The following is a 22,567-nucleotide window of genomic DNA, read 5'->3' on the forward strand; positions in this document are numbered from 1 at the left end:
CAATGAATTCAGATGCATTAACTAAGTGAACAGTTCATTATGAAGTTTCAAAACCTAAACTTCCACGCAACCAGAAATAAATATATCACAAAATGTTTTCCAAAATGTGTAATTATGTAAAATCACCTCACCTGAAAGCAGTAAGTCAATATTTATTTTTCCACCTCTAGCATAATCAGTTGTTCAAGGATCGCTAAGCATCTGACAAGGATATCTTTTCATTTCCTCTGTACTAAGCTGTTTGTATTTGTGAAATGAATAAATCACATCACAAAAATAACTACAGTCAATTGCCTAGAGAGGATGCCTGCTTGGTAAAACGGCACGTGTGGTACATGCAAACAGAACCCCTTCCCAATTAATTCAGCAAGTAAGAAATATTAAAGTGGGAAGATATGGTATAATAAGCCTTTTAGAAATTATGCAAATGAGACATAAACCAAAAGTGCAAACTGCCCCTTCTAGGCAGATATCAGCTAAGAGAAATCCACACAGAATATTCTGAGTCGTAAGGGTCCCCCAAGGATCACTGAGTCCAATTCCTAAGTGAATGACCCATAGAGGGAGTGAACCCACAACCCTGGTGTTATTAGCTCCATGGTCTTACCAACTGAGCTCATCTCAGGGTCTAACACACCTCACAGCATGGACCTGTAGCTATACATACTCAGACCTGTTGGCTTATTTTCTGCATCCACTTTCATGTCTACTCAAGACTATTATGTTACAGATAAAACACAAGATACTTTTACACTTCCATCTTTTTATTAAGAGATAGAACTTATATAACCTCATAGAACTTATGCTCCTATAGTTAAATCACTGACCCAGTATGTCCATTTCACCTTGAGTTGCAGATAAAGACAAAATTCACCACAGCCAGTTGCATCTCTCACAAGCCCTTTCATTAAATAATCCCCTGCCTCCAAACATTATTGTAATGAGAAAAAAGGCATTAAAACACATCAAACCATTTGTGCTGTAGATACATGAAAATAAGATTATGCAGTACTTCCAATCACATCCAAAGCCAAATTAACTGATATTGGTTAAATTCATATCCCCTTTTTTTTTTTTTTATGGAATAAACAGGCAGTGCTAGTTCAGGCAAAAGCAGCTGATAAGCGAGAAGGCACACTGACAGACATTCAGGCCTCTATCAGTACGAACTCTGACTTAAAAGCTTACATACATTACATAGGGTTTACATACATTTACAGTGGATATAAAATGCTTTGTGAAGGAGTCTGACATGGCAAAACAAAGCCTTTCTGCATAGAAAGAAACTTTGTTACAGCAGATGAAACTGTGTGCTCCTCAAAACCTGCAGCCCTACAGCCTCGACTTAGATCTGTTCAGCTCACTCCTCTCTTGTCTGTGATACTGCTGGTCCTTGACCAACATGTAGGTCCAGCAAGGCCTGCCTCCACACTTGAAATTTTAATTAACCAAATCCTGTATCAAAATTTCCATTCTTTTTTCCCAGTATCGGTATCAAATACATGGACCTACAGATACCTAAATAATTCAATTTGATAGCATTTTTTCAGTATTCTAGAAAAATATTCTTTGGTCTTCTTCGATGCTCCTGAAACTATGAGACATTAAAAATACCCATTTGTATAGCCTGCCTCATTGAGTAGTATTGATGCTTTACAAAGAATTCAACTTGCTACTCCTCTACTATATACTTATACATCAACCAGGGGTGAAGCAAACAAGCTTGCTAAAAATATTAGAATTACGGAAAAGTGAATCCTTTACAGTACCTCAGTACCTTCCAACAGCTTTGAACTGACACCATCTCAAACTTTAAATATTAATTTAGTGATTCCACAGCTTACAACAGCGAAGAGAGAAGAACATCACTTGGGAAAGGTCACATCATATCAAATTAGAGGCCCCATACAGCCCCAAATTCTGCACAACAGTGTCCAGCAGCTTAAGTCTAAGGAAGCCTGAAAATAGGGCACACACATAGGGATACTCCCTCAGAATTATTCTGCCAGCCTCTAGCTATTTGCAGTTCAGGGATTTCTTGAGTCAGAGATAATGTCTTATTTATAAGATAACCTTTTCCAGTTGTTTTTGAACTTGCACAGAATTTCAGTTTCCACAAGATCCTATGAAAAAAGTCCTTTCTTTTTTTTGAATTTGCTGCCAGATAGTTAATTCAATACTCCCTACTTCTTGCACCAGAATACACAATAGTAATTTCTTATTCATCATATACATTCTTCATGATTTCACAGACAGCAATGGCATACTGTTCTCAGTCATCTGTTTTGGGGGTTGAAGACCTCTCTTCTACTCTACTCATACCACCCTTAACCATGCCTTATATGTAAATTCTTCCATGCTGTTAGTTGTCCTGCTGCCCTTTGCTGTACCTTTGTTTCCTTGTGGAGCTTCTGGGATATGAATTCGAAAAAGTTACACAATATGCCTGTGTCACTGATTTATACGGTGGCAACACCATGATGTTTTTTCTGTTTCGCTCTCTACTCTTTTCCTAATTTCTATGGTTCATTTTCTTTCAACTAGTGAAGAATAACAATCACCTCAGATGAATGCAAATGTGATATGGGACTGTTTACACACACACATAATGTACATCACTTAATCTGCAATGAATTTAAATCTGTCATTTTTGTGGGTTTTTCCTGTAACTCTCTGCAGTCCTCACGCTATATGGAATTAGAGGGGAAATCACATGCACACCTTAAAAAGGAAGATAACAACACATCAGATCAATTCAAGAGCCCAGTGGGACAACTGGTTCTGAGGGATCCTCTGTCACTGAAATTCACAGAATTACAGAACAGTTGGGGTTGGAAGGGATCTCTGAGATCTCTGCAACCCCCTTGCTAATACGTTTCACCTAAAGCAGGTTGCACAGGAACAGGTCCAGCCAGGTTTTGAGTATCTCCATAGAAGAAAACTCCACAACCTCTCTGGGCAGCTGTTCCAGTGCTCTGTCACCCTCAAAATAGTTTTTTCTCATATTCAGATGAAACTACATGTGTTTCAGTTTGTGCCCATTGTCCCTTGTCTTGTCACTGGGCACTACTTGAGAAGAGTTTGGCCCCATCCTCTTTGACACCTGCCCTTAAGATGTTTGTTTGCATTAAGAAGGTCCCCTCTCAATCGTCTTCTTTTCCAGGCTAAACAGGCCCAGCTCCCTCAGCCTTTCCTCATAAGTGATACCCTTCTTGTTGCCTTCCACTGTATCTGCTCCAGGAGCTCCATGTCTCCCTCATACTGAGGAGCTCATAGTTGGACACAGCTCTCCGAAGGCAGCTCCACCAGGGCTAGGTAGAGGGGCAGGGTCACATTCATCAACCTGCTGGCCATGCTCTTCCCAATGCACCCCAGGATACCACTGGCCTTCTTGGCCACAAGGACACACTGCTGGCTCATGGATAGCTTGTTGTCCATCAGGACCCCCAGGTCCTTCTCTGCAGAGCTGCTTTTCATTAGATCAGCTCCCAGCCCGGTGCAGGATCTTACACTTGCATTTGCTGAACCTCATTAAGTTCCTCTCTGCCCAACTCTCCAACCTGCCCAGGTCATGCTGGATGGCAGCACAGCACTCCAGGGTATTGTCATCTACTCCCACTTTTGTACGAGTAAACTTGCTGAGGGCACACTCTGTCCCTTCATCCAGGTCACTGATAAATAAGTTCAACAAGACTGGACCTACCACTGACCCCTGGGGAACACTGTTAGCTACAGGTCTCCAACTAGACTCAGTGCCACTGATCATGACACTCTGAGCTCTGCCATTCAGCCAGTTCTCAATCCACCTCTCCAACCACTCATCCAGCCTCCATTTCCTGAGCTTAATTCTGGCAATGTTATGGGAGAGTGTCAAAAGCCTTGCTGAAGTCAAGGTAGAAATTTTTACATCAAGACTGACAATAGCTTTTAACAGTAGCTGTACTAAGAGACATGCCCTAAGTCAACCAATAATGAGTTCATAACTTACTTTAATGACTGCTCATGTTATTCAGAAAAGCTCACCCAATCACAAATAGTTTCTTTGGCTTTGCAACCTATGAATTTTACTGGTTATGCTGGGCTTAGCCTTTGTCCCCTGCAAGTGGACAAACATCAGCAAGTTTCCCTTCCTCAAATTTGCCCCAAACCTTACTGAAACTGACTTTTTTATTATATTTGCTATTTCACATGTCTTGCAAGTTAAAAAATGAAATAACTATATTTAAAGATGTTCGTTGGTAGTATTTTATCTCTAAAATCTAAAAGCAAGTAATGGCAAATACTATGTCACCTAACAATTAAAATTATATATGTTTTTAAAATGTGTTGCAAGGAGAGGAGGAAATGGAATAATTTCTAAGTTTAGCAGTGCCAAACTGTCAGAACTCAGATACCTAAAAATAGGTTCTAGAAAAAATTAATTTTCTTAAACATCTATACATACTCTTCTTAATAGCCTATTTGAGAAATTTTACCTATTGTAATATAAATTAGATAAATTAACTCTAATGTCCTTATGTGGATATCATCTCTTCCTGACTGGTATCATAGGTGTACAGTATCACTGTCACCAAAATATATCTTGTCCATGTTATGTTTTCCCTGGATTAACTTACTGTGCTTTCCTTTCATGATTAAATGAACTCCAGTCACATGAAGTTACATTGTAAGTGTGGTTGTTCAGTGCTTCAGTTTTCAAAAATGCATTACAGCAGCTTTTTATCACACAGTATAGCTTGCTCAGTGAGTTATTTTCGTAACAGAACAAACTATTTCAATAGTCCTTTTTGAATGAAATAATTTCAATTTGCAGTCAGTCTGGGAGATTGACAGACTTCAGGAATGGAGTTCAGATTATTTTATTCTAGATACTTAGAAAAAAACATTGCCCATAGCATCTGTCACCACCATAAAGCATTTGCAATTGTGAGGTAAAATTATTACCTCTCTTTATAGCTTTTTTTTTAACTAAAAAAAAGTCCTTCTGGTTTTCTTAATTCATGCCAAAATTTAGACCATAAATACTTCTTTCCTCTACTGAGCAAGTCTGTAAACATAAGTTTTTAATTCATACTCCCAAGTTTGCTTCCCAAAAGGGTTCATTGTTCACTTCCTCAGTTTCCTATAACCACTGCAGCAAAGGAAAGTGGTAGAATGTTAAAATAATTTAAAGTAGAAAGGTTTGCAAATAGAAACCCTCCAAGAACTATTATAGGAGTCTTCTATTAATAAATGAACAGCCAAAAGAAAATTATTAAAGTTCAGATGAACAGGTACAGAAAAACGATTTTGAAGTACAGGCACTAAAGAGAAATAATCACTAGGGGTTTTTTGTTGGTTTTGTTGTTGGGATTTATTTTTTTAACACAACGATAACACGACCAAATCAAACACTTAGAGACTTTAAAATGCTTTGTCTCTAGTTAAATGTTACTTTACACGGAGATATTTATAAAGACCAATTTTCTTTGACAAGCTAAACTGTGCTTGTAAGGTACAGGTATGAGATCTGATGCTTTCAGATTACATTTCTAGAAGTTAATTTAGTCATCTCATACTTGTAGGCAATTTTCCTCTAAGTGACTAGATTGTTCTTCCTGGAGATTTCTACTCCTCCCTTCTTTCTCTTCCTCCTCCTCATTTTTCATATTCAAATACAACTCAGAAAAATAAAGTTGTCTATGGGACAGAAAGAGGATATATAAAACCAAGAGCAAGTGAACACTTAATAAGGCATTATGAAATGAACAACAGAAAAAAGATAAAGGAAGGGGATCATGTGGAGTTAAAAAAAAAAATTAAAGCAAGAGAGAATGCAGTTCCTTAATTGCATTAGAATATTTACTTGTTGTCAATATTCTAACTGCAAATGTACATTAAGATAAATCAGAAGTAGGCATCTGGATTTAATCCAATACACATGCATGTTACCACCAAAAAAAGAGAGCTCTTGCTTCTCCCCTTACTATTATCAATAGCAATTCTTGTATTTCCCTGATTCCGCAAGATCGTTCCCTTCTCACCAGCTGTTCCATTTCATGTTCCTGCCAACTCTTTTGCACCATTCATGCAGTCAAATCAGGCAACTAGATCCATATCTGGTGATGGGCCAAATCCATAATATCACTGAAGTGTCTTTCAAACACTTTTCTCCAAAAGAGGGGAGGCAATCATAATTTATTATCAAGGGTAGAAGCAAAAATAAAGCAACTTCAAATTCTATCCTGCTGAAATCCATCTTCTAACAACTTTAGAAACATTAAGTACACGTAGAAGAAAAACCCAACCAACTCTAACAAGGCTCCATCAGTAAAGAAGTGAGGGCAAAAGTGCTGTTTTCCATTATAACCACTTTGGTACATGTCGTGGTTTTGCTCTGGGTCAATTCGCTTTCACACTTCTCACACACTATTAGATGAGAGAAGGTTTATGCAGACAAAAGAGACTGGATTTGGGAAAATAATATTAACATTTATTACTAAAAAGCTAAAACTAAAGAACTATATCTATAACAATTCTACTTAAGTAAAAGTGCTATGTATTTACAGAAATACTTTCTGCCCCCTTTATATCAGTCCAAGGAGGAGAAGCAGTCTCTTTCTCCATTCTCGGAGCTCCAGGTCTCTTCAATAACTCTACAGCACTCTTGTCGCAGCTGGAACTCTTTCTCTTTTACTCTCTTGCTCTGTGTTAGCCTCCAGGGTTGGGCCTACCCCCCTCCCAGGCTAAGACTGGAGGCTGAGGGTTACCCAGGTCCTGAAGGTTTTTTCTTCCATGGGCTTGCAAGGGGACACTTGCTTACCATGGATCTTCACCACAGAGTCACAGTTTTTGAGTCCACCCCTGTTTCTTGTGGAGGTCCCTCCCCATGGGAGAACAGTCCTTGATAGACCTCTCCGACATGGGTCTAGCATGGATCCCTCACTTGGATCCCAACATCCTACCCAGGCCGTCTCGCTCCAGCATAGGTTTTCCTCAGGGTCACAAATCTTCAACAGGACTCGGCTTCACCTCAGGTCTCTCATAAAGTCTCGGCTTCTTCATGCATCAACTTACTCCAGTGTATGCTCTTCCATGAGCAGCATGGGGGTCTCCACACCCCAACAAACTTCCATAGGTGGTAGGGATTTATTTTTCAGTCTTTTCCCTGCTGAAGGGAGAGAGTGAAATGGGGGAGAAACAGCCCTCCTTCTAACTTCTCTCTCCTCTGGCTGCTAGCTTTGACCTTGGAGGTCCCTTATCTCTCTGCTGGAATTCCTTCTGCAGCTTTTCTCATCCAAGCAGTCAGTTCTTCTCTAAAGTTTTTTTTTTCTTCACTCTCTTACAAGAGAGAAGGGGGACTTCAGTGCTACACCTGCCCCCGGCCCAGGCAGGGGGAGGAGGGGGCTTTGGCCCACTCGGGGCCTGCCTCCTCTCCTACATGGCTACTGCTACCAATTTCAACTGCGCAACACACCTTCTCTTCCATTTTTCTTAAATATGTAATTAGCAAAGGCGTTACTGAGAGTTTTAATTGGCTTTTTTCCAGAAATCCACCTGGACAAAACCATCCTCAGCCCCAGGGGCTGGCCGGCTGTGCAAAACCATGACAGTACACTTCTTGGGCATTGGAAAGGTGATGAACACTGCAAACAGAATATCTTTTCCTGAACATTTAAAATTGTACAGACTTTCTCTCTGGCACTATTACTCTTGCACCTATAGCACTTTATTTACTCAGAAAAATCTAACTCAGATTAGCTGCCATTACCACTGAACTGTCAGTTTAAAATATTTGACTTTTCAAAACTTCCATTCCAGCATTCCCAGCAGTAAGTTAACCAAGTGTCTCAAATGAAAATTTCTTTGCTATTAATATTTATTAGTATAATTAATGCAATTATGGCCTATCTAGCCTTTATGACACAAAAACCAATAGAATTATATAATTGTATTAAACCACTCCCATCTTGAATTAGTTCTTCCACCTTGCCTCTCACATTCTGTAGCTAGCTGATACACACTTTTCAGTGACACATGTTCTGCGTATTGAAGCACTCAAGGAAAAAAAACACATTATCACAGGCTGTTTTCAATCAACAGTGTAAAAAGAAGTAGAGAGAGTACGATCAGTTTCACAATCCAAATTATCTGCAACAGATTCAGAAATACCACGCTTTATAAACTGAGATGATGAGTGTGTACTGTCAAAGGAAGGTCATCTGATTCACGTTCCAGTAAAGGCTGAAAATGAGTCAGAACCAAAGAAAATATAATTCTTCCCCACTTGCACTCTATTCTGACCCTCAAACATGCTTTGTATTAAAAGAGTTTTTAATTCACAAATTTACATATGCAGAGGGTTTGATTTGCAAGAAAGGACAACAAGATATAAGAGTTCCCTTGAGGGTGAAATAGTTAACACAACTCTTGTTTTGAAACAAAGACTTTGGCAAATTTCAATATACCTTTGACATTCTTCAAGAAAGTTACCCAAATCTAGACAAAAAATAAGCTGCTTTGGAAAAAAACCAAATCTTTTAAGTGCTCAGAAGAGCCATCTTCCTATGCAACACCCAGAAATGACAAAGATGCCACTTCCCTGACAAACCGAGAGTGAACGACAGGCAAGAGAACACAGACTAGATGAGGAGCCAACATGTGATTTAGACCAGTACAAAAATGTGAGGCAGGAAAAGGATCAAAAGAAAGCCTAGACTAGAAGTTGAATGTAGGAACTGGAAATTCTTGAGCAACAGGATGAGAGCAAGGAAAGAACCACCTCAAAATGAATAGCTGTGACTCCAAAAGTGTTAAAAGAAGAGAAGGACTAGGAGAGCCCAAACTACCAGCAGCAGCATGAGGAGAAATTTCAGGACCACAGATGTGATAAGAAGAAAGGAGAAGCCGCAGCCAAACTTAAGGAAGAAACAGGCACTCTGTTCCCTTTAGAGCACTATCTAATTCAGAGCCCTTCTTTCACTCCAAAACCAACGTTTAGAAATAGCACTGCTCCCTGCAAACAAATTTCTTAGAATTTTGATAGAAGAATAGGTCTCTCAGTCCCTTCTGAGAGACGCAATCTAATCACAACACTGCTTGGGCGCATTCATCAATGAACAAGGAAGCATTCCCATCACAGCTATTTCGTTTGTTAACTGATATTCGGAATAAATTTATCCTTATGAGAAACAGAACAACAAATGAAGTTTGGTTTCTAGAATTAAACCTATCTGCTACATCTGATAGTCTTACCATCCTTACCATATGTAGTGGGTTGACCCTGGCTGGACAGAGGAGAAAAAATATAACAAAGTGTCCATGAGTTGAGATAAGGACAGGGAGAGATCACTCACTGATACTGTCTCAGGCAAAATAGACTTGAAATGGGTATATTAATTGAATTTATTACTATCAGAATCAGAGTAGGAGAAGGAGAAGTAAAATAAATCTTAAAAACACCTTCCCCTCACCTCTCCCTCCTTCTCAAGTTCTACCTCCTCCCCCTCCCAGTGGCTCTGGGAGGCAGGAAACGTGGGTTACAGTCAGTTCTTCACAGGTTTTTTCTGCTGCTGCTCAGGGAGGAGTTCTTCCCCTGCTCCAGTGTGGGGTCCTTCCCACAGCAGACAGTCCTTCATTAACTTCTCCAGCATGAGTCCATCCCACAGGCAACAATTCCTTACAAACTGCTGCAATGTGGATCACTCTCCCATGAGGCGCAGTCCTTCAGGCACAGGCTGCTCCAGTGTGGGTCCCCCACAGGGCCACAAGTCCTACCAGGAAACCTGCTCCAGCGTGGGCTCCTCTCTCCATGGGTCAGCAGGTCCCTGACAGGACCCTGCTCCAGCACGGGCCTCCCCCAGGGTCACAGCCTTCCTTGGGCATCCACCTGCCCTGGCATAGGTCTCCTCCATGGGCTGCAGGTGGGTCTCTGCACCCCCACTGGCCCCCTTGGGCTGCAGGGGCACAGCTGCCTCACCATGGGCTGCACCACGGGCTGCAGGGGAACCTCAGCTCTGGCACCTGGAGCACCTCCTGCCCCTCCTTCTGCACTGACCTTGGTGTCTGCAGAGCTGTTCACGTGTTCTCACTCTGCTATTCTCTGCCTGCAATTTTCATCTCTGCAATAACTCTTTTTTTCCTTCTTAAATATGTTATCACAGAGGCGTTACTATCATTCCTGACTGGCTCAGCCTTGGCCAGCAGCAGGTCTGTCCTGGAGCTGGCTGAAACTGGCTCTGCTGGACACGGTGGAAGCCCTGGCACCTTCTCAAAGAAGCCATCCTTGTAACTCCCCCGCTACCAAAACCTGGCCACAGAAACTCAGTACACCATAATCAAAATATTCTGATTTTATAACTTTGTAACATTTCTTTTTATTTCTTTCTCTAATGTAAGCTGCTGAGAAATGGAGCAAAAGTATTACAATTAAAACAAATACAGCTCCTCAAATCAATCAACACCTTTTAATATTACCACAGAAGTGATACCTAATAATGTCATAATTGAAAAGGAGTCAATACTTCACCAAGTCAAAAAAAAAAAATCTCTGCTCTAAAATGTTTATAGTCCAATTCAGGTGATTTAACAGTGTTTCAGAATCAAAAGCATAATAATTAATTCAAGAGAAAAAAATTCAAATCAATTAAAAGTAACATATAGTAACAAAGAAAATTACAAAGTTCATGTAGTAAAACGAAAATTCCAAGAAAGGGACAATGGCAGAAAATAAATAAAAAGTAGTTAAAATAGGAGTAAGGGAATAGGAATGTAGTGGCAATAACATACTGAATTTTAAAAATTAATACTGGATTATGAAATGTACCATCTGACTACAAGACTCAGAGTAATTCAGTTTTGGTTAGGGATTTCAGTGACAGGAATGTCAGAGATGTGGCAGAGATCATGATGACCAACAGGAGGCCTAGTCAGACAGAACAGTTTAAGGGGCACTACAAAAACAAAGGACATTATTACACAGGAGAAACAGTGAATCAGGTGAGTAGACATTTTTATCTACCTCTCAAGCCTACAAATATCAAGTACTGGACATGACAACAGCAAGACAGGAATAAGGACAAATTGCTCCACATTTAAACTTACTGATTTGTGATTTCATAACCAAAACATACTTCAACACAATTCAGTAGAAATAACATCACTATATAGAAGCAGTAAAAGATTAAGATGAGATGTTAGAGAAGGATGTTGGTCAGAAAACTTTTTAAATTCAGAAATCTGGAACTTCACAACTAAATGAGTGCACTCAAGATGGGAAAAATTTAAAGAATAGGGAAAAGCTTACTGCACTGATTTTAATAGGAAGAAAGTTTATTCCCTTTAGTCTGTGAATCTTGCTCTATTCAGTTCTATATCGTAAAGCATACAAATTTCTCTGAAACATTGAAAACTTTAAGATTTTTCTTTTATTACTTACCGTTAGTTATGCAGTACTATCATTGACATATATAGCCACATAGTTCTAAATGAAGACGTTATCCTATATTTACATGCATTCAAATCATGAAGTCACACTATAGTTCTCCACTTCAATCACAGTTTTGGTTACATTTTAGATAAAACTTAGGAGGAAAAAGGTACAGATATGAAAGCATATATAATGAGAACAGATTACCTATTACAGGAAAACACATTTATCCAGAAAATGTAATTAATACTTAAAATCTGACATCCCCTATTTCTAGTTCAGATAAAAAAAAAAAAAAAAAAAAAAGAAAAAAAGAAAAAAAAACACAGCTTGGCTTGTCTGATTAGGAAAATAATAAAAAAAAAAAAGAAGAATTTCTGTAATGTTAGGAACAGTTCAGGAGGAAGCACTGAGCAGATGGAGAACCGGCTTCCACTGATGCCAAGTCCTGTAATTTTACTGCAAATCTTTAGTGTGGAAGGTTTTTTTCTGTTTGTTTGAGAAGAAAGGAAGTAGGGAAGAGACTGAATTTTTGTTGATTTCAGATACCTACAGGTATCTACTGCTGATAAACCAGCAGTATCTCTCAGGTCTATTAACAAGTCCAAAGTTGCAGACTGCCCTGGGCATAACTGTTGCAACTAAAACATGTGCAAGCACAAGTGAGACCACTTGGATTAAAAGCCTCCACAGATGGGAAATGTTATTTATGACAGGACCATCAAAAAGAAAAGGAAAGTTCTAATGTGCTGGAATGGGGCTAGAAGGAGAAGCAGGGGCTAGATACGAGAGCATAGCATGGAAACTCAGAGAACATTTAGGGAATGAAGTAGTAAAAAACACAGAAAATGAGGAAAGATGCACGTAAAGCACATGCCCATACACAATTATTTCAGGCGTGCATAAACTAGGGACACTCTCTGTTACCAACCCTTAGTGCAACAGTGTAATCATCTTGCAAGACCAGTAACCTGGTACTAATACCTTTAAGGTGTTGATAAGTAATACGAAGTAGGCAATACTGCTATGTTCTACATGGAGCTCATGTCACCTGATGAACAGCAAGAACATAAGATTGAATTTCTGACCAAATAAGAAGTAGTAGAAGTTGGCAAGCAAATACCACTGGAAAGTCGGACCCCGACATATACAGTAATACAAAGTAACAATAAGTTAGGCATTTCTGTAAAAAACACTGATTTTCAGCTATTCTCTAAAATTTTAAAACTCAAAGGATTCTTTCTTAGCATCTGAACCATGCACTGCTATTGCCATTCTTTTTGTTTGAGCAGAATTACCATTAAAAAAAAGAAATAAGAAAACTGTCTTTCTCTCCACTCTATTTTTTTTTCCAAATCTTTGTCAATATATACTTAAGATAGAAAAGTTGAAGGAAAATCTATCTAACACAAGCCTTGATTTACAAATTTATGTGTTCAGGTTTTCAAAGACAGCCAAACATCTTCTGTATACTTTTAATTCTCAGTTATGTATTGACAATGACAAAAAATGCAGCAACGTATTACAACAGATACATCAAAATTAAACAGAGACTCAAAAGCAAAAGGTTAAAAAACAAAACAACAGGGCTTTAGGGAAGGTAATATTACTGCTACTTCATTCCTATACTTATTGTTCATTACTATTATCTTCCAGTAACTGCTCTTTTGATTTTTGTTCTATGTTTTTTATTGTATTTAAGGGCTCGGTACCTACAGAAATTATATGTATTCTATATATGTATTCAAAACCATTATGCTGGTTTTGTATAAACGACACTTTTCATACCCTTTAAGGCATCAGAATTATTCAGCCACGGCCTACAAAACCAAATGGGAAAAAAATTCATGTCCATAATTACATTTTTTCATCTTGATAATCACTGTATTTGCAATTCAGCACATTATTATTGAGGCATGTATGCTGGCAATTTTTGGCTGTGGTACTGCTAATGCCTACCACGTTTAAAGAAAAGTGATCAAGTCCCTGGATACATTTTGATCAGCTCTATAATGAGATTTTTCAAATATATTTTTAAACCTAAAGCATCTATTCAGAGACAAAAACCTAATAAACAAGTTAAGTCTTTTGTAGGTCACTTAACCCTCATCTGTCAAAAATGAGGGCGGCTCTTCAAACACGGCAGAATTCTGCTAGCAAAGTAAGGTTATCCTATCACTTCCACTTCCCTTGTTCTTTACGCTTCAACAGCATTTTTACTAAATCGATTCAAGACATATTCCCTGAAGGCTCCACAATGAACTCGTATTCTACATCAGTTAGACATTAAAAGCAGTACAGAAAAGTTTGTTTTGCTATATTCAAGGTTAATTAAAAATAAATAAATTATAAAATGCTAAAAAAAAAGGAATGAAACACACTTAAAAACTTAGGCTATCACCCTACCTAACACACAAATATAATAAGCCCTAAGAAAGCTTTATCAGGTTAGTGACATCAGCTGTTACCAAAGCCACCTGGAAATTCTTACTTAAAACTATTTTCAGCTGCCTTTTGAACTACTCAGTATGAAATTTTCCATGTCTGCTGTTTGCTTCAGGTAGCTTTTCCTTTTCCCTCCCCTAAGCACCACCTTTTAAAGGACCCCAGGGAACGGCTGGAACGTATTTCTACTGTGAAAGAACCTGAGAGACTGCAACCACTTTCCTGCCCTGAATCAGTAACTTGAAGTCAGACCAGACAATGCTTTTTTAAGAAAGAGGTACACTGTGCTCTTTTTGTGAAAATATGACCTGACTTAGCCAAGGCACAAGCTTCTACAAATCAGAATTTGTACCTATTTTTTGCAAGATCTGCTGGAGCTTAATAACCAATCACCAAACACCCTCAGTGGCCTTCTGTATGTCATCTGAATGTGCAAGGCAACTGAATTAAGTTTCCTCTAACCTCTAGTTATGAGTGAAGAGTCCGTTTTTCACTGCAAAAGAATCACGGAATATTCTGAGTTGGAAGGGACCCAAAAGGATCTTCAAGTCCAACTCTTTGATGAGTTGGTCCATCCAGGGATTGAACACACAGCATTGGCATTATTAGCACCAGGCTCTAACAAATTGAGTTAATCTCAGCGTCAAGTCTACATTTAACAAGCATTAGCACAAAGTGTCACCTTGCATATTTCTGCAGCCTCAAGTATGTTGATATCCCTAACACAGTTGAAAACAGTGGCCTGTCACTTCATATCGTTGGGTAATTGAGGAGAATTTAGGGTGGACAAAGATGGAAAAAACAGCTTGTAGTGGAGACCAGAATTGGATGCTTGAAAGAATAAACTGAGATTGACTATACAATGAAAGAAACTAAGATTAATGTAAGATGGGGAAGTGGATTAAACCAAAAAGAGCAATGCCAAGCAGAACTATGCAGACCTGGGGATCGCCAAGACTGAATAGAACGAGGGACAGATATTCTGTCTCTAACAGAGTCTGAGTTGGATTTTAATAAAAGTATGTGGAAAGGAGATGGCTTACAACAAAAGACTGAAAAAAGACCCACCAGCAGGAATCAGACAAGATGAAAAATCAGCAGAAGAAAGGGAGAGTGAGAAGAATTAGTAGGTAGACAAGGGCTGACAGCAAAGAGACAGCATGCAATCAAGAGATGGTCTGGCACTAGTCAGGCCTAAATATTTGATTGAAAAGACAGAATCAGTGCTGCACTAGAGACTAGCTTGAGGCAGGGAAAAGCTGGAAGTATAGGCAAAAACCTAAAAAAAGTGTTTGTCTTCAGAAGCTACTAAAAAACGTCAAACAAAACACCCTAAAGACTTAACATCCTCTGCAAGTATCTGCAATCTTCTTTCTCCTCTTAAGAAAAAATATTCCCCTTTCCACTAATATTGATAAAATTACCATGTAAGAAGCCATAACTTTGTTCCTTTCTTAATTCAATCAACAGTAATGTTCATGCACTAAATTTAAAGCTCTAATCCTGCTAATTATTAACTTGACACCCATATCACAGAGCACCTAATTTTGCCATTTTTAGGTTGATTTTGACTAGAAAATTACACCTTGAAACACTTTTATAGGACATTAAACAAATATTTACAGGATATTAAACAACCAGGGCATTTTAATGCCTTGGACATCAGAAATTCCTCAATTTAAGTTTGTCTAGTAGAATTAATATTCTGTCTTCATTACATTATGCCAAACTCTTTTTTCTGTGCTATCTCATTCAATTAACAGGATATTTTCTGGGAATAAATCCAAGTTTTATCTTGAAGGATGACACTCCCTTTAAAACCCTGTATTCAATATTATGGAACCTAAATGTTACATAGGAGAACAGGTTTTTAATCTGAGCTTTTGCCAAAAATCCTTAGCTGGCTGCATTAATTACATTGTTGTGTATTGATAGTAAATCACAAGACTTTAAGACTTCTCTAAGCTTCTGTATTATTGAAAAAAGGAAGTTTAACTCCATTGCCTCTCCAGTACTCCCTAACTGCTTATTGCAATTAATTGGATCCATTTTGCAACTTCAGAATGCTAAACAGAAATATACTAAGAGCAGCAATTATCAAATAAAGCACAGGTGCAAGCTTCTTCTCAAATCACTATAAATAAAGATGTCTGTATTCTCAGTTTTCACACATAAGCCAAAGAAACCATACAAACAACCCTGCCAACATATATGGCCTTTTGACTCCAAGAAATCTGCACCGTTGTTTAGAAGGTACTTTTTTTCTTCCTCTGAAAGAAAATACTTTATTTCATTGCTGTTTCTTATCAATTTATTTTACTGTAAGAGAACAGTCACAATATATCATAAAATAAAGCACTCTCTAAATGAAAGATTTAGAATTAATACATAGAATGAATATATGAATACTAACAAGATTTTAATTTGAGGCACTCAGAGAATCTAAAGAGTAAAATAAATAGGTTGGCAATAACTGTACTGAAGTATAACTCACCAAAAATAAAAATTAGTAGAGCTAAATCCTATTTTGTTGCAGCCTCAGTTCAAAAGCACTAGTCTTCAGAACATTTTTAAAACATTCTGAAGGTTAACTACAGAGTTATTAAAGTCTGTTTTAAAAAGCTGAACCGCGCAGCTCAGGGTAGGTCTCTTGATTTAAGCAGTTCTGATTGCAGTATCTACTTTCCTCTGTTACCTACACAGTTCTGAGGTCCATACTGTGTATCTTGACTCCAACACAGTTTACCATGCAACATACCATTCCAAGAAGTCAATACACATTTCATGATCCCATGACTAAAAACTGACAGATTAGGCCCAACTTCACAATGTTCACTGAAACAGAACTTCAGAAATTGATTCTCGAACAAAGAAAGGAAGCTCTGGTCCTTGTTTCTTTATTGTAGCTAATGTTTAAACTTACTCCACCAAGCTGTGGCTCAAAAATCCAATTATTTAGATTTGGAAATTTCAGAGTTTCCAAGGTGTTAAAAAAACAAAACAAAACAAACATAATATAATTGTTTGCAGCTTTCTACTGAATGGTATTCCAACACAATGACACATCTTAGTTTCTAAAATAATTTCAGTTAACTGTTTTTTGTGTAACTGCCTATAGTATCCATGTATAGCTAAAAAACCCCTGGACCTAGTACAGCTGGTCCCTCCACCTCCTTGTTTATTATCTCCTTTAAAGAGGGGAAAACAACTGATCTTTACTTTCCAAGGAGAGTAACACTTGCTATTCATGCACACATCTGTACAGCGCTGATTACAAATCTCTGCCAGAACAAACAAGAGCAAGCAGCTACCTGACTGTTTGCTGTGTTAAGTCATACCAGCAATCTTTTTTGTTTTGTGGAAAGCAACCCAATGTCCAAGATCAGCAAGAAATTTATTGTCAGCAGGAATAAGTTCAATGTTACTGGATGCTGCACACACTCAGAACCATATTTTCACAAGAAGGCTATAAATGCAGCCAGCAGCCCTCCTTTACTCTCCATCTGTCACAGTTCAGGGCAGCTTGAATGCAATAAGGTTGCTCCTATGAAGACTTTGAACACTCCTAAATACATAAATGGCAGACTTATGGACAGATAAGAGTAGTATTGTAGGGTCCTCTTTCATCATCAAGGACAACAGCCAGAAAAGTAGTAATGTTTCAAAACACACAACTAAAAAAACCCTATAGACTGAAAAATGCTTACCTGCCGAGCTAAGCAAAACGCTGAAGTCCGTTCCTCTCTGTGATTCCCCATGTTCACTCTGTCCCTCTTTTTCTGTATCCTCATAGCGGTTCCAGTTAGAAAGTAGCTTTCTTCTTGAATAGCATTTCACTTCTTCCTTCTCTTCTTCCTGTCGGGATTCGGTATCATCATCCTGCGCTACCTGTGACATTTAAATGGACAGCTAAGCCATTGCAATTCAACAGCAATTCGTTCTGTATTTAAACTATTGTTCATACAAACAACTCCAACCACTGAAGTAAAACCCAGAATGACAAATTTACCTGGATCCCCATCAACATGTTAGATCAGGTGCTACTATCTTCCTGAAGTGTATGTAATTCATCAATAGTGTATGTAATTCAAAGCACGTAGTGAAGTTCCAGCTCTAGTGAAGCTCCAGCTCTTACAGGGGTCAAGTGGTCACACTGATGCAAGTTCCACTGCTTTCCCTCCCATTCTGGAAACCCATGATGCATAGCTTCCTTCCTAAAACTGGTAATGGGTAGGGGGTAGAACTAAGAATTTAATCCCAGTATCTCTGTCCAAGTGTTGCAGTGATATAGATGATAACTGAAAAGCTGATGATTGTAGAGTAGAATAGGAAAAGATAACAAATTCTGCAGAGAAACATCTTGAAAATGGTTATGTACATAAGAATTTCCATATTAACCAAGTATAGTGTCTTACATCAAGTAGTATGGAATAATTAATCAAATTAATTTCCTTCAGGAAAGCCATTTAACAGAAATAGACATGAAAAAATTAAATAGGCTAGCAGTCAGTCTACTAGCCTAACCTCTTAAAAAGCTCTAGGGTCAAAAAGAGAATTCATTGCAGAGTCAACTTAAGATACAAGTGAAATAGGCATTTGCCACAAGTGCTCAGCAGCTGTGTAAAACTCTCTTGTCTTGAATCCTCTACTTATGCAGTTCTCCCAGAGCTGGGGGTTCAGCTGGAATAAACGTTGGTTCACAAACAGAAATATTTACTTCCTGGAGGAATGAGCACTCAACAAGCAAGAAGAGAACTGAGACCAACTAGAAAAGTTCTGTACAAGATACTTTCTGCAAAGGCTTAAAGCTCTGAAGAGCTGGAGTAAAGGTGCTGAGAGAGAAGAAGTTCCTATCATATTGGCTCCCAAACATTCCTGCTGACAGCTCCGCTCTCTCTTCTCTCCTTTACTCCATCTCTCCATTCAAACTACAGTCTATTGATGCCATAGGATTAAATTTTGCTGTCCCAACAATAAGTACATTCTTCATGTCAAGAACAGCAAAAATCCATGTTAATATATACTACTGTAAAGCTTAAAGCCATCTCCATTCAGTGTAAACTAATTTCAAAGCAAGAAACCTTTCAGTAAATCACTATATTCCCATAAGCCAAAACAACCTTACAGCTCCCCATGAGATACTGGCTTTAAGGAGGACTTTGGCTTCCATAGTTTAAACCAAATGCAATCCTGAAATAAATGTGAAAGGAAACTATTTATGTTTAAACAAGGCCCCATAAGTTTAAAGTTACAACATCTTGTCCAGAAGCATTACCAAATCTCTAGTAGTTACTGTGTTTCTAAAACTGCATTAGAGTTTGTGTTTTTTAAGCAAGCACTGTGAATGTCCATATGGTACAACACTGGACAACCTGGTGAAAACAACTGCACAAGGCCACTATCAGGAACAAATCACTATCACTTTTCTAACTTGCTTTAGAATGAACAAGTTACTTTCATAGAAAGGACGCAGAGCAATGCAACGTGTTTTAAACTGATTTCAGAAATCCATTGCAAAGAAGCTCTGGAGTCCTCAGCATAAGAATGACATGTACCTGTTGGAGCTGGTCCAGAGGAGGGCCACCTGATGATCAGAGGGCTGCAGCACCTCTCCTATGAGGAAACGCTGAGAGAGCTGGGGTTGTTAAGCCTGGAGAAGAGAAGGCTCCAGGGAGACCTTATTTCAGCCTTCCAATACCTGAAGGGGGCTTTTAGAAAAGAGGGAGGCTGGTTTTTTACATGGGCAGATAGTGATAGGACAAGTTTTAAACTGAAGAAGGGTAGGTTTATATTAGATGTTAGTAAGAAATTCTTTACCCAGAGGGTAGTGAGGCACTGTAAGTGGTTGTCCAGAGAAGCTGTGGTTGCCCCATCCCTGGAAGTGTTCAAGGCCAGGTTGGAAAGGGTTTTAAACAAGCTGGTCTAGTGGGTGGTATCCCTTCCCATGATGGAGGGTTGGAACTTCATGTTCTTAACTGTCCCTTCCAACTCAAGTCATTTTATGATTCAACAATCCCTGGAGGTATTTAAAAGAGGTATAGATGCAGGGCCTAGGGACATGGTTTAGTGGTGGTCTTGGCAGTGTTCGGTTAATAGTTGGACTTGATCTCAAGAGTCTTTCCAACCTAAATGATTTCACAGTTCGGTGATTGTGAGAGTCTGGATTCTCCCATGTTTGATGTCTTAAATATGACTGCCCAACATATCATAAAAGTAGCAAAATCATAATCCACCAAACTTCGTAAGCAAGCAGCATTGTTTGAGAGATTTGGTTAAGAACAGCAGGAAGGAATGATAAAACCATTGAAGAGATTAAAAGCTGTCATAATTACACAAACACACTCCCAGCTGTCAAACAGCTGACAAGAAGAAAAATATTCTGTTCATTCTCATTGGTTCTGTGCAATTTTTAGGTAAATTCTCTTCTCTTTCTATTCATCTGATAAATACATTAAAATGGATGCTGTGGATAAACAGTTGGTTGTGTGGGCAAGGGGATGAAGTTGCAACTATATTACTGGAAACTGATGCAGAACTATTAAGGCCAGATCCACTTACATCCAGATAAAAATAAACTTATTTCTTTTCTGTTCTTCTCTATTAATTGAATGATTTGCTATAATCCCGCAAACCTAGTGAAACTCAGTGCCCAAAATAACTTGGAGCTGATATGATTCACAAGTCAAAGCAAGAATAATGCTACACAGATAGATCAGTTTTTTACTTTGTTTTTAAGAAAAGATCAGAATCACCTTAGGCAACTATGACACTACATATAATTACTTATTATAGACTTGTTTGCAGAATTCAGCCCTTTCAGCTGTCAATATAAACAAAACAGGAGTACCACATTCTTATTTTAACAAGCTTCAAGTAAACTAGTATGAATTCAAATGTTTACTCTTACATTGGACTAAATTCTTTTTCACATTGTTACTAGCTATGCTATACAGTGCACCTGAAGGAAATTTCATTTCTTAGAAGTAAAATAGTTAACTTCAAGAAATAAACTACAAATTCTCAGGAACATTAATAGCAGTTATCCAGCCTGGTTCCCCATGTACTGTCCTGAGGCTTATTGTTGAAATGAATAAACTTCAAATACAAACCTGCTTCATTTCCAGTAAATACTTAATGGAAAACAAGATAAAACTGCAAATAATCACTTTTGAATATTCAACATTCAGTCAACTTAAAGATGTGTATTAACCCTTAAAATTATCAAATATGCTCAAAAACTCTGATCAATGAAACTTCAGAAAATAATTTGCTTCTACCATCTCAAGGAACAGCTACCATCTAAAGTAACAACCTCAGAAATAAACATATACTTTAATTACCTTCCTCTTAGCTGCCTACTCAGCTACACTATATACTGCTACCATTGTCATCTCATCTTACAGAAAATGAGTCTTAATCAGTATAGAGCAAACATTTGTCCTATGCCTAATGAAATAACTTCCCTCCTGCCACACCCTCAAATAACAGATGATGCAAGCTGAAACAAATTCCAGAAACCAACTCAAATATAACCTTTAAAACAGTATTACTTACGTAAGGAGAAAAACTTAAGCCTTTAAACAGTATCGAACTATATCTACACATTATTGCTCAGTGCTATAACGCATCATATCACAGAAGGAGCAAATATCCACCTGCTGTGCCTGTTTCAGGTAGGATTACATGCATTATCATTTGCACATTGCATTGAAATTTTGAAAGTGGGGAAAGCATGCAAAAGCCCAGTTGAATGAAACCCGGAAACCTTCAGACTATTTTGCATATCAGAAAAAAAAAGTATACACAGTATTTTGCCTTAACACTACGGTGCTCAAACAACAGCGAAAGAGCCAAGCTCCCTTGTAGGATTTAGGGTCTTCTGCCAAACAATGAATTTTTATCCTTTACCAGAGCCTATGACTCCACTTTTCTTCTAAAGAAAAGCTAAGTGAATAGCACAAATGACCCCAATCTACAATCTACCACAGCAAAAGGATACGTTAGTACACTATTTTTACATACATCTTTATGGACAGTATACTATTGAGAAAATACAGGAAAATATGGGGTTTTATTCAACTTTTCTTACATATGAGAACATGTTGATGCACACAGTTCAGGACTGAAGGTGTTAAAATGAAGTAAACATTGTTCTGAACAGGTAATTTCCCCTGGGGTCATCTTTCTGCACTTTCCTGGAACCCAGAGTGGTTTGGATCAAACCAAGGCTAAAGCACCCAGTGGAGAAAGTGCAATAGTGACCTCTTACATCCCCCTTCAATTACTCAACTGCTCTTCACTGTAAGTGCAATCACTCGCAGCATGTTAAGCATACATGTCCAAGCATTCAACAAGAATTGCTGAGCTCAAAGCCCTTTAAAAAAAAACCAGAAAGTGCATTAAAAGTTAGAGTTTCCATTAAGACTTTCTAAAACTGTATTTATTACCCTTAGGAAGCCACAGGAGCTAAAGTTTATAGCCCTTTTCCTGTTCAATTCTGATAACTCTGTAAGAAAAATTTAGAATGCTTCAGTACTTAGAATATCCTACAGTAACATCAACATCCTATGTTCAGCTTACCTCACCTTGGGCCAACTGCACTTCCCCATTATGTAGGTGTCATGCATTTATTAGATTTCTGTTCTTATTTATTTTGTAGTATTTCTCTCAATTCTCTTGCCAAAAAACGTCACTTTACAGTATGTATGAAAATAT

General features: G+C 38.2%; 2 protein-coding genes across 4 annotated transcripts in view; one reads left to right on the plus strand and one right to left on the minus strand.

Moving 5' to 3' along the window:
- AVEN (apoptosis and caspase activation inhibitor) overlaps positions 1-22,567 on the minus strand; it is a 91,722-nt gene that overhangs the window by 57,220 nt on the left and 11,935 nt on the right. Inside the window, exon 2 of the mRNA XM_050336561.1 lies at positions 17,560-17,740. Coding sequence (XP_050192518.1) covers positions 17,560-17,740 — 181 coding nt within the window. The remainder of the gene's footprint in view (positions 1-17,559; positions 17,741-22,567) is intronic.
- Positions 1-22,567, plus strand: part of CHRM5 (cholinergic receptor muscarinic 5) — a 61,887-nt gene that overhangs the window by 11,876 nt on the left and 27,444 nt on the right. The window lies entirely within an intron of this gene.

This window comes from Myiozetetes cayanensis, unplaced genomic scaffold, assembly GCF_022539395.1.
Source record: "Myiozetetes cayanensis isolate MyiCay16 unplaced genomic scaffold, myiCay2020 scf6-25, whole genome shotgun sequence".
Taxonomy (NCBI): domain Eukaryota; kingdom Metazoa; phylum Chordata; class Aves; order Passeriformes; family Tyrannidae; genus Myiozetetes; species Myiozetetes cayanensis.